The 13,063-nt window shown below is 42.7% G+C and overlaps 1 protein-coding gene across 1 annotated transcript in view; it reads right to left on the reverse strand.

Annotated features, from left to right (window-relative positions):
- Window positions 1-3,433: 3,433 nt before the first annotated feature.
- LOC311098610 (amyloid beta A4 precursor protein-binding family B member 1-interacting protein-like) overlaps window positions 3,434-13,063 on the reverse strand; it is a 44,169-nt gene continuing 34,539 nt past the window's right edge. The window contains exons 11-13 of the mRNA XM_084139142.1: window positions 7,617-7,715; window positions 4,063-4,186; window positions 3,434-3,645 (exon numbers count right to left, since the gene is read on the reverse strand). Of these exons, the coding sequence (XP_083995268.1) occupies window positions 3,545-3,645; window positions 4,063-4,186; window positions 7,617-7,715 (324 nt within the window). The 3' untranslated portion in view covers window positions 3,434-3,544. The remainder of the gene's footprint in view (window positions 3,646-4,062; window positions 4,187-7,616; window positions 7,716-13,063) is intronic.

The following is a 13,063-nucleotide window of genomic DNA, read 5'->3' on the forward strand; positions in this document are numbered from 1 at the left end:
TTCCGGGTTAGGGGAGGGTTTGGCCGGGGGTGCTTTACGTGGCTCATCGCGGTCTAAGGGACTCCTTGTGGCGGGCCGGGCGCCTGCAGGCTGACTTCGGTCGTCAGTTGAACGGTGTTTCCTCCGACACATTGGTGCAGCTGGCTTCCGGGTTAAGCGAGCGGGTGTTAAGAAACGCGGCTTGGTGGGTCATGTTTCGGAGGACGCATTACTCGACCTTTGCCTCTCCTGAGCCCGTTGGGGAGTTGCAGCGATGAGACAAGATCGGAATCATGAAAAAGGGGGTAAATATAAAAAAAATACTAGCGGTCAAACAAGGAAATGGTTCCAATCGTTGTTTCTACCATTCATTTTTCCCATAGGGGATTTTAGAAACACTTAAAATATGGGCTGTGTTTCGTGTAGGCTTACCCTGGTGTGACGTTTTTATAACCGTGTAAATCTCTCTAGGACAAGGTGACTTTTATCAATATATTTGCCTGTATTTACCCCCAGAAATGAAATGTTAATTAGCTGTGAATGTGGCTATCATAAAGAACTACAAACGCCACGATGATCTGGACGAGACTGCCAAATCGAGGCAAAGGTAAGAATCTCTGGATTAACTATCTAATGTTAGCTACATTTAGTAATTAATAAATTGGCTACATTTCTTTAAATTGACAATTCTGTGAACTGTCCTGTGCACATTCTAAATTGGCACAATACCTGTTAGCAAAGGTGTCAGCTAGAGATGACATGCAGGAGCTTGCAGGGATTTGTATTCTTGCAAGTCTACTTTGATGCTAATTAGCATTTTCGAATCTGAGAGTAAATAGAGCCCAATATATTGATAAAAGTCACCTTGTCCGAGAGATTTACATGGTTATCAAAACTTCACGCCAGAGTAAGCCTACACGAAACACAGCCCTTATTTTATGTGTTTCTAAAATCCCCTATGGGAAAAATGAATGGTGGAAAATTGATTGGAACCATTTCCCTGTTTGACCGCTAGGTTTTATGGGTATTATGACACCTCCACTGTGGGGCTCTATTGGCACCATGTAACGCCTCCTAGATGGCGTCAGCTGGAACTCTGTGTTCAGTGCATGTGTGGGGTCAGATATGACCTTTCTGGCCTGTCTGATGATGGTCTCCTCGAAAATGTCCTGGAGAAACGAGGGAAGTGTCATGCCTATAATATTCCCTGCTGTCTTGGTCAGTTTCAAGATTTGGGCTTTTAGCTGCACTGTCAGGTTACCAAACCAATATAACAATGCCGTAGCATTGGATTGATTCAATGGTGGATCTATAAAAGACAAGCCTGATCTTCTGGTTGACTCCATAGACCCTAAAGTCAACGCAGGAAGTGCAAGCGCTGTTGGATGCATGAGCACACGCTCTCCACATGGGTGCACGAGCAAAGCCCACTGTCAATGTGGACCCCCAGGTACTTGTATGAGTTCGCCTGCTTAATGTTTTTTCTGTGTACCACTATGGGGCTGTGGTCTCCAATGGACATAGAGTCAAGGATCATCTCCTCAGTTTTTTTCAAATTCAGCTGAAAGTGATGTTCATCACACCATCTGATGAATCCTTCAATCTCTTTCCTGTAGCCGTTGGTGTCAGAGCCTTTGTTTAAGAGTCAGAGGACAGCGGTTTGGTCTGAGAACAACCACGTAGTTGTTGTGGTGCCTGCAGACGCAGTAGTTTGTGTACAGCGTGAAGAGGATAGGGGACCTTGGTGGAAGCACCGTTGGCAGCCATTATAGGTGTGAATCATTTTGATAAAGATTAGTATTGTGGTGGCAGAATCATGTTATGGGTATGCTTTTTACCGGCAGAGTTTGTTAGGATCAAAATAAATATGAAAATAGCAAAGGACAGGTAAAAAGTTAGAGGGAAACCTGCCATAGTCTTCTGAATACCTAACCCTGCGATAGTTATATTTTTTTGTGGAACAATTACACAAATTCTAATGCCAAAGATAAACCAGAATGGCTTTCCAAGAGGTGTTGAGTGTTCCTGAATGGTCTAGTAGTCTCAGTCCTGACCTAAATCTGCTTGAAAATAAGTGACAATCATTGAATATTATTGTCCATCAATGATTCCCAACCAAATTTACTGAGCTTGAGTAATTTTGACAAAAACCCTAAGAGTTGTGCAAGGTTAATAAAATCTTATTCAAAATTATTCACCGCTGTAATGGCTGCCAAAGGTGCTTCCACCAAGTATTAACTCTGGGGTGTGAAGACATACACAATCAATACATTTTAATTTCTTAAAATGTTCTATAAATGTGCTTTCACTTTGAAAAAGAGGAGTACGTTTTGTAGATCTATAGGAAAATAATCAAATGTAATCCCTTTTTTTTAATGTGAAGACTGTGCAAAATGTGAAGACTGTGCAAGGCATACAGTATGTAGCCTTTCACTAGCGACTGTATGTAGGAGCATACAAATTCCATCGTGCCCGCAAAAAGGTCATTATCATATAATTTTTTTGATAAAAAAGTGGAATTATTGATATCGATAATTTGATTTTTAAATATAAAAACATCTAATTACTGATATAATTGTAGTAATTATTGATATAAAAAATACAATTATTAATATAAAAATGATATGAATATGTTAAAATGGCTTTCCATAATGCTTGGTACCTTTGATTATCTCGTGATCTCAACAAAACATCTTCTGTTATTTAGTGATCCATAGGCGAAATTGTTACGGGGGATGAGGGGACATGCCCCCCCCCCCCCCCCCCCCCCGCAATATTCTAAATAGGTTGATTCGTCCCCCCCAATAATTAATTTAAATAAAAAATTGTAAAAAAAAAAATATATATATACATTATTTTTTTAAAAACTGTGTTAGAGCTGTCAAATCCACAAGTGGCTGCCGGCATTCAACCTAAAGCGGACATTACCATTGGCTGCACGGAGTCGCATAAACAGAAATCCCATGCAGCCTTGTTTACAAGTTCAAACACTGGAATGTGAGATGTAATCTACACCTCCATTAGGATGATAGAAATTCTCATTCTTTTGTTTAATAATTTTTTTATTTGAGCGTAATTATTTCTATATAGCCTGCATTTTCTTGTTTGGAACCATTGGAATGGGTGTGGCTTCGTAACAATGATCGCAAGAGCAGCTGCTCACCGATTTAACGGCTCCAACGCAGTTCCACCTCTGACACCGCCAAAACATCCGCCATGCGGGTGTCTGCCTTCGCGGGTTAACGCTTGATCTGATTGAATCTAGGCCCTAGGTCTTATTAATTATGCTATATTAAATACAGAAATAACCCAAGAACATGCATCATCAGTCATTGGTTTGGAAATGTCTTCATTACATTCCGTTGTCCAATCATGTAATTTCAGATCAGTTACTTCAAGAAAGGAAGGAAGGGTGTGTTTTATTGGAGCAGGGCCCGTCACCTCCAGAGGGTTCTATTTCAGGAAGCATTGTCCATGTAGACTGGGCCTGCCTGTCTGTAGGTAGGTAGGTTGAGAACGTCCTATGGTAGTCATGGGTGGGCATTGAGGGGGTGGAGCTCCTTCCCTAGACCCCAGAGCCCCAACCAGCAGGGGGCGGGGGAATAAAGTCTGGGGGGGGTTCAGGGAGGTACTCCTGAGGGGTGTGTCCATTTGCCCTCGCTGTTGCTGAAGAGAGGAAAACAATATTTATTATTTAGATTATGTTTTGGGGTTGACCATATTATTTTCTGTGTCTGTGTGTTTGTGTGTTTGTTTTTGTTTAACTATCCTTGTGGGTACCAGAAATCCTCACAAGGACAGTAAAACAAGGAATATTTGGGCACGAGGAAAATTGCTATTTTAGGCTTAGGGTTAAGGTTAGGGGTTAGGGTTAGGTATCGTTTTAGGGTTAGGGTTATGGTTATGGTTAGGTTAAGGGTTAAGGTTTAGGGAAAATATTATTTTGAAAGGGAATACATTTTTGGTCCCCACAAGGATGTGTGGATGTATGAAAATGTATGCACTCACTAACTGTAAGTCGCTCAGGATAAGAGCGTCTGCTAAATGACTAAAATGTAAAATGTAAATGTAATTGTGTGTCACCTCTGTGCACAGTAGAAGGTGTGGAAGGGCTGGAGGCAGGCAGACTAGTCAGATGCAGAGTGGAGGTGATGGTTGAGGCTCTCCTCATTGCCGTCTGGTAGTTCTTGTACAGGGTGGTCCCATACTAAACAAAGATAGATAGGTACACACAACATACAGTGGCGTGAAAAATTATTTTCCCCCTTTAAAATGTTCTCAACTTTTGCATATTTTTGATACTGAATGTTATCAGATCTTCAACCAAAACCTAATATTAGATAAAGGGAACCTGACTGAACAAATAACACAACAATTCAAATCAAATCAAATTGTATTTGTCACATGCGCCGAATACAACAGGTGATCACAACCTTACCGTGAAATGCTTACTTACAAGCCCTTAACCAACAATGCAGTTCAAGAAATAAAATTACAAAGCAATAACAAGGCTATATACAGGGGGTACCAGTACCGAGTGAATGTCTGGGGGTGCAGGTTAGTCGAGGTAATTTGTACATGTAGGTAGGAGTAAAGTGACTATGCATAGATAATAAACAGCGAGTAGCAGCAGTGTAAAAACAAAGCGTGGAGTGTCAATGTAAATAGTCCGGGTGGCCATTTGATTAATTGTTCAGCAGTCTTATGGCTTGGGGGTAGAAGCTGTTAAGGAGCCTTTTGGACCTAGACTTGGCGCTCCGGTACCGCTTGCCGTGCAGTAGCAGAGAGAACAGTCTATGACTTGGGTGACTGAAGTCTTTGATAATTTTTTGGGCCTTCCTCTGACACCGCCTGGTATAGATGTCCTGGATGGCAGGAAGCTTTGCACCCGTGATGTACTTGGCCGTACGCACTACCCTCTGTAGCGCCTTACGGTCGGATGCCGAGCAGTTGCCATACCAGTCGGTGATGCAACTGGTCAGGATGCTCTCGATGGTGCAGCTGTATAACTTTTTGAGGATCTGGGGACCCATGCCAAATATTTTCAGTCTCCTGAGGGGGAAAAGGTGCTGTCGTGCCCTCTTCACGACTGTCTTGGTGTGTTTGGACCATGATAGTTTGTTGGTGTTGTGGACACCAAGGAACTTGAAACTCTCCACTACAGCCCCATCAAAACCTGCTCCACTACAGCCCCATCGATGTTAATGGGGGCCTGTTTGGCCCTCCATCCGACGAGTGTCAGAGCCGGTGTAGTAGGATTCAATCTTAGTCCTATATTGACGCTTCCTGTTTGATGGTTTGTCTCTGTGCATAGCGGGATTTCTTATAAGCGTCTGGATTAGTGTCCCGCTCCTTGAAAGCGGCAGCTCTAGCCTTTAGATAGATATTACAGTTTTTAATGTCCCGTTGGTAGGATAGTCTCGACCGTAGATCATCCAGTTTGTTTTCCAGTGATAGCACGTTGGCCAATAGAACGGATGGTAGTGGCGGTTTACTCACTCGGCTACGGATTCTCACAAGGCACCCCGACCTTCTCCCCCTGTATCTCCGTCTTTTCTTCACGCGAATGACAGGGATTTGGGCCTGGTCTCCGGGAAGCAGAATATCCTTCGCGTCGGACTCATTAAAGAAAAAATCTTTGTCCTTCCTCCGAATCTGCCTCCTCTCCTTGTTCGGGCAGGCTTCGGAGTTCGTCTTCACCGGCCTTCTAGCCACTGTCGCTCCATATCTCATCATTCCATTTGTTTTGTCTTGTCTATTACACACACCTGGTTCATATCCCCTCATTAGTACATGTATAAGTGTTCCCTCGGCCCCCCATGTCCTTGTGGGTGATTGTTTAATGTGAGGAGAGAGTAGCTTGGTTGTATTGCCGGGGTATATTTTCCCTGTGTGCCTGTTTTGCACGCTGGACTGTTTGACGCTATCCAGCGTAACTCTGTACTATGGAATAAACTCTGTATTCTGTGATTTACCCTCCTGCGCCTGACTCCTTCAAATCACCTATCACAGCTGTTCTGATGTAAGAAGCTCTTTTCGGTCATAAGAGACGGTAGCAGCAACTTTATGTTCAAAATAAGTTACAAACAATGTGAAAATACTAACAAAATAGCACAGTTGGTTAGGAGCCCGTAAAATGGCAGCCATCCCCTCCGGCGCCTTTATTAATTACATACAATCACACTACCACCAACATGCTTGACCGTTGGTATGGAATGCAGCGTTTGGTTTTCGCCAGGCACAATGGGACCCATGTCGTTCAAAAAGTTATACATCTGTCCACAGAACATTCTTCCAAGAGTCTTGATGATCATCCAGGTGCTTCCAGGTGCTTTTGGGCAAACTTGAGTCAAAATTTTGGATTACATGAATCCCATTATGCCTGGCGAAAACCAAACACTGCATTCCACAGTTAGAACCTCATACCAACGGTCAAGCATGGTGGTGGTAGTGTGATGGTTTGGGGATGCTTTGCTGCCTCAGGACCTGGACGACTTGCCTTAATAGAAGGAATCATGAATTCTGCTCTGTATCAGATCATTCTACAAGAGAATGTTAGGCCATCAGTCTGTGAGCTGAAGCTGAAGCGCAGCTGGGTCATGCAGTAAGACAATTATCCAAAACAGACAAGTCTACATGAAAATGGCTAAAAAGCAACACATTTGAAGTTTTGGAATGGCCTAGTCAAGTCCAGACCTAATGACTTGACTAGGCCATTTGATGGACTGATTCTCCCGATTCTTAAAAAATAAACATTTATTGATTGCTTTTGTTTGTGCTTTTGTTTGACTAGATGACCATTTGGTTTGCTCAATTTGAATTGATTGCTTATGGTTTTTAATTGTTTATTTTTAAATGAATGATTATAAAATGTTGACTTATTTGACATTCTACCTGTAAAGAATTTGGAAAAAAACAAACAAATACAATGACCCCAGTCCTACCTACCTACAGATGATGGAACTCTGCTCATTTAGCATTTCTCCAGTCGGTTTCCCCAAGGAGAAAGCATCTACACTACTGTTCAAAGTTTTGGGGTCACTTAGAAATGTCCTTGTTTTCGAAAGAAAAGCAATTTTTTTTTGTCCATTAAAATAACAACAAATTGATCAGAAATACAGTGTAGACATTGTTAATGTTGTAAATGGCTATTGTAGCTGGAAACGGCTGATTTTTAAGGGAATATCTACATAGGCGTACAGAGGCCCATTATCAGCAACCATCAGTCCTGTGTTCCAATGGCACGTCGTGTTTGCTAATCCAAGTTTATCATTTTAAAAGGCTAATTGATAATTAGAAAACCCTTTTGCAATTATGTTAGCACAGCTGAAAACTGTTGTGCTGATTAAAGAAGCAATATAACTGGCCTTCTTGAGACTAGTTGAGTATCTGGAGCATCAGCAATTGTGGGTTTGATTACAGGCTCAAAATGGCCAGAAACAAATAACTTTCTTCTGAAACTCGTCAGTACAGTGAATACTATAGTATTTATACCATAGTATACTATAGTATTTTTTCATGTGGGAGTTGCTAGGACCATGCTGGAAAGAATAATGTGAAAGGAATATAACCAATAACTGAGCCAGCACAGTTCAGGTTGGCAAGATAGTGTGAAAAGGGTCTAAATAAAGTCTCACCTTGGCTACTCTGATGGAGTTGACCCAGAGGGAGAGAGTGTGCTCATCATCACAACACAGGAATCGGATGTATTGGGACTCCTTCTGGATCTGAGGATGCTGAAGGGAAAAGAACAGAACAAATGATATTGATGGTAAGCTCTGCTCTTAGAGCAAAATCTCCTGTGCGTCTGTCACAAAATACAGTTGTTGTCTTAGCTCTCTCGAATAACACCTGTGATTGCTTTGTGCCTCTCTCCCATGTCAATATGCCTTGCCTATTGCTGTTCCGGTTAGTTCTTATTATACAATTTCACAGTAGAGCCCCCAGTCCCGCTCAACCAGCCTCAGGGAGCTCCTTTGTCCCACCCCCCATACACGCGGAGACCGGCTCAATCGATGCCTCCAGTGATGCTATCTTGTTTATAGTTACCCAACGCTTAGGTTTACCTCCACTGTAATCATATCCTTCCATATCATTGTCTGTACATAATGCCCTGAATCTATTCTACAATGCCCGGAAATCTGCCCCTTTTATTCTCTGTACCCAACGCACTAGAAGACCAGTTCTTAAAGCCTTTAGCCGTATCCTTATTCTACTCCTCCTCTGTTCCTCTGGTGATGTAGAGGTTAACCCAAGCCCTGTAGCCCCCAGTATCACTCCTACTCCCCAGGCGCTATCATTTGTTGACTTCTGTAATCGTAAAAGCCTTGTTTTTTTGCATGTTAACATCAGAAGCCTCCTCCCTAAGTTTGAGTTACTCACTGCGTTAGCACACTCTGCCAACCCTGATGTTCTAGCAGTGTCTGAATCCTGACTTAGGAAGACCACCAAAAACTCTGAAATGTCCATCTCCAACTACAACATTTTCCATCTAAATAGGACTGCCAAATAGGACTGTAGAGATAGCCTGCAGAGCTCTATCATACTATCCAGATCTGTGCCCAAACAGTTTGAGCTTCTACTTCTGAAAAATCCACCTCTCCAGAAATAAGTCTATCACTGTTGCCGCTTGCTACAGACCCCCCTCAGCCCCCAGCTGTGCCCTGGACACCATATGTGAATTGATTGCCCCCCATCTATCCTCAGATTTCGTACTGCTTGGTGACCTAAACTGGGATATGCTTAACACCCCGGCCGTCCTACAATCTAAACCAGATGCCCTCAATCTCACACAAATTATCAAGGAACCTACCAGGTTCAACCCTAAATTCGTAAACATGGGCACCCTCATAGATATCATCCTGACTAATTTACCCTCTAAATACACCTCCACTGTCTTCAACCAGGATCTCAGTGATCACTGCCTCATTGCCTGCGTCCGTAATGGGTCCGCGGTCAAACTACCACCCCTCATCACTGTCAAACGCTCCCTAAAACACTTCAGCGAGCAGGCCTTTCTAATTGACCTGGCCCGGGTATCCTGGATGGATATTGACCTCATTCCGTCAGTAGGGGATGCCTGGTTGTTCTTTAAAAGTGCTTTCCTTTCCATCTTAAATAAGCATGCCCCATTCAAAAAATTCAGAACTAAGAACAGATATAGCCCCTGGTTCACCCCAGACTTGACTGCCCTTGACCAGCACAAAAACATCCTGTGACGTACTGAATTAGCATCGAACAGCCCCCGCGATATGCAACTTTTCAGGGAAGTCAGCAACCAATATACACAATCAGTTAGGAAAGCAAAGGCTAGCTTTTTCAAACAGAAATGTGCATCCTGTAGCACTAACTCCAAAAGGTTTTGGGACACTGTAAAGTCCATGGAGAATAAGAGCACATCCTCCCAGCTGCCCACTGCACTGAGGCAAGGAAACACTGTCACCACCGATAACTCTACGAGAATTTCAATAAGCATTTTGCTACGGCTGGCCATGCTTTCCATCTGGCTACCCCACCAGCTCTGGTTCACCAACTACTTCTCAGATAGAGTTCAATGTGTCAAATCGGAGGGCCTGTTGTCTGGACCTCTGGCAGTCTCTATGGGGGTGCCACAGGGTTCAATTCTCGGGCCGACTCTATTCTCTGTGTATATCAATAATGATGTCGCTCTTGCTGCTGGTGACTCTCAGATCCACCTCTACGCAGACTGTGTTAACAAACCTCTAAACGAGCTTCAGTGCCATACAACACTCCTTCCGTAGCCTCCAACTGCTCTTAAACGCTAGTAAAACTAAATGCATGCTCTTCAATCGAACGCTGCTTGCACCCGCCTGCCCGACTACAATCACTACTCTCGGTGGGTCTGACTTAGAATATGGGGACAACTACAAATACCTAGGTGTCTGGTTAGATCGTAAACTCTCCTTCCAGACTCACATTAAGCATCTCCAATCCAAAGTTAAATCTAGAATCGGCTTCCTATTTCGCAACAAAGCCCCCTTCACTCATGCTGCCAAACATGCCCTCGTAAAACTGACTATCCTACCGATCCTTGACTTCGGCGATGTCATTTACAAAATAGCCTCCAACACTCTACTCAGCAAATTGGATGTAGTCTATCACAGTGCCATCCGTTTTGTCACCAAAGCCCCATATACTACCCACCATTGTGACCTGTACGCTCTCGTTGGCTGGCCCTCACTACATATTTGTCGCCAAACCCACTGGCTCCAGGCCATCTATAAATCACTGCTAGGCAAATCCCCGCCTTAGCTTAGCTCATTGGACACCATAGCAACACCCACCCATAGTATGCGCTCCAGCAGGTATATCTCACTGGTCATCCCCAAAGCCAACACCTCCTTTGGCCGCCATTCCTTCCAGTTCTCTGCTGCTAATGACTGGAACGAGCTGCAAAAGTTTCTGAAGCTGGAGACTCTTATCTCCCTCAATAACTTTAAGCATCAGTTGTCAGAGCAGCTTACCGATCACTGCACATGTACACATCCCATCTGTAATTAACCCACCCAACTACCTCATCCCCATATTGTTATTTATTTTGCTCATTTGCACCCCATTATCTCTATTTGCACATCTTCTTCTGCACATCTATCACTCCAGTGTTAATACTAAATTGTAATTATTTTGCACTATGGCCTATTTATTGCCTTACCTCCATAACGTACTACATTTGCACACACTGTATATAGATTTTCTATTGTGTTATTGACTGTATGTTTTGTTTTATCCCATGTGTAACTCTGTGTTGTTGTTGTTTTTATTGCACTGCTTTGCTTTATCTTGGCCAGGTCGCAGTTGTAAATGAGAACTTGTTCTCAACTGGCTTACCTGGTTAAATAAAGGTGAATTAAAAAAATATAAATAAAATGAATGCCTGAACATTCTCATACACTCAAAATAAATGGTGAGTAAAACATAAAGGCTCTAATTTGAACCATAACTTTGTTGCCTGTTTGAAATCAAATCACTTATTTGATGATAAACTCTTCTTTTACAAACTTTTTGACTTTACACTTAGAAACAAGCTATCTAGAACCTAGAAGGGTTTTTCGGCTGTCCCCATAGGATAACTTTTTGAAGAACCTTTTTTGGTTCCCGGTAGAACTCCTTTGGTTCCAGGTAGAACCCTTTTGGGTTCCATGTAGGCCCCTTTCCACAGAGGGTTCTACATGGAACCCAAAAGGGTTCTACGTGGAACCAAAAAGGTTTCTCCCTGGAACCAAAAAGGGTTCTTCCTGTGGGGACAGTTTTAGAACCCTTTTGGAACCCTTTTTTCTAAGAGTGTAGAGGATTATTTATTTTTTAAATGGACAGAAATCAATTCTGGTCATATGTTGTTTTTATGAATCATACAGATTAAATATAAGCTACAATTCAAGGTAAACAGTAACTTAAGTTAACTTCTGTAATGTACCTTTAAAAACAGATACAGTGGGGGAAAAAAGTATTTAGTCAGCCACCAATTGTGCAAGTTCTCCCACTTAAAAAGATGAGAGAGGCCTGTAATTTTCATCATAGGTACACGTCAACTATGACAGACAAAATGAGGAAAAAAAATCTAGAAAATCACATTGTAAGATTCTTTATGAATTTATTTGCAAATTATGGTGGAAAATAAGTATTTGGTCAATAACAAAAGTTTCTCAATACTTTGTTATATACCCTTTGACACAGGTCAAACGTTTTCTGTAAGTCTTCACAAGGTTTTCACACACTGTTGCTGGTATTTTGGCCCATTCCTCCATGCAGATCTCCTCTAGAGCAGTGATGTTTTGGGGCTGTCGCTGGGCAACACGGACTTTCAACTCCCTCCAAATATTTTCTATGGGGTTGAGATCTGGAGACTGGCTAGGCCACTCCAGGACCTTGAAATGCTTCTTACGAAGCCACTCCTTCGTTGCCCGGGCGGTGTGTTTGGGATCATTGTCATGCTGAAAGACCCAGCCACGTTTCATCTTCAATGCCCTTGCTGATGGAAGGAGGTTTTCACTCAAAATCTCACGATACATGGCCCCATTCATTCTTTCCTTCACACGGATCAGTCGTCCTGGTCCCTTTGCAGAAAAACAGCCCCAAAGCATGATGTTTCCACCCCCATGCTTCACATTAGGTATGGTGTTCTTTGGCTGCAACTCAGCATTCTTTGTCCTCCAAACACGACGAGTTGAGTTTTTACCAAAAAGTTCTATTTTGGTTTCATCTGACCATATGACATTCTCCCAATCCTCTTCTGGATCATCCAAATGCACTCTAGCAAACTTCAGAAGGGCCTGGACATGTACTGGCTTAAGCAGGGGGACACGTCTGGCACTGCAGGATTTGAGTCCCTGGTGGCGTAGTGTATTACTGATGGTAGGCTTTGTTACTTTGGTCCCAGCTCTCTGCAGGTCATTCACTAGGTCCCCCCGTGTGGTTCTGGGATTTTTGCTCACCGTTCTTGTGATCATTTTGACCCCACGGGGTGAGATCTTGCGTGGAGCCCCAGATCGAGGGAGATTATCAGTGGTCTTGTATGTCTTCCATTTCCTAATAATTGCTCCCACAGTTGATTTCTTCAAACCAAGCTGCTTACCTATTGCAGATTCAGTCTTCCCAGCCTGGTGCAGGTCTACAATTTTGTTTCTGGTGTCCTTTGACAGCTCTTTGGTCTTGGCCATAGTGGAGTTTGGAGTGTGACTGTTTGAGGTTGTGGACAGGTGTCTTTTATACTGATAACGAGTTCAAACAGGTGCCATCAATACAGGTAATGAGTGGTGGACAGAGGAGCCTCTTAAAGAAGAAGTTACAGGTCTGTGAGAGCCAGAAATCTTGCTTGTTTGTAGGTGACCAAATACTTATTTTCCACCATAATTTGCAAATAAATTCAAAAAAAATCATACAATGTGATTTTCTGGATTTCTTTTCTCAATTTGTCTGTCATAGTTGACATGTACCTATGATGAAAATTACAGGCCTCTCTCATCTTTTAAGGTGGGAGAACTTGCACAATTGGTGGCTGACTAAATACTTTTTTCCCCCACTGTAATTGTCAGACATGGTTCTGCAAGTAACTGATATGAATATT

This window comes from Coregonus lavaretus, assembly GCF_964263955.1.
Source record: "Coregonus lavaretus genome assembly, chromosome: 23".
NCBI classification, from domain to species: Eukaryota; Metazoa; Chordata; class Actinopteri; order Salmoniformes; family Salmonidae; genus Coregonus; species Coregonus lavaretus.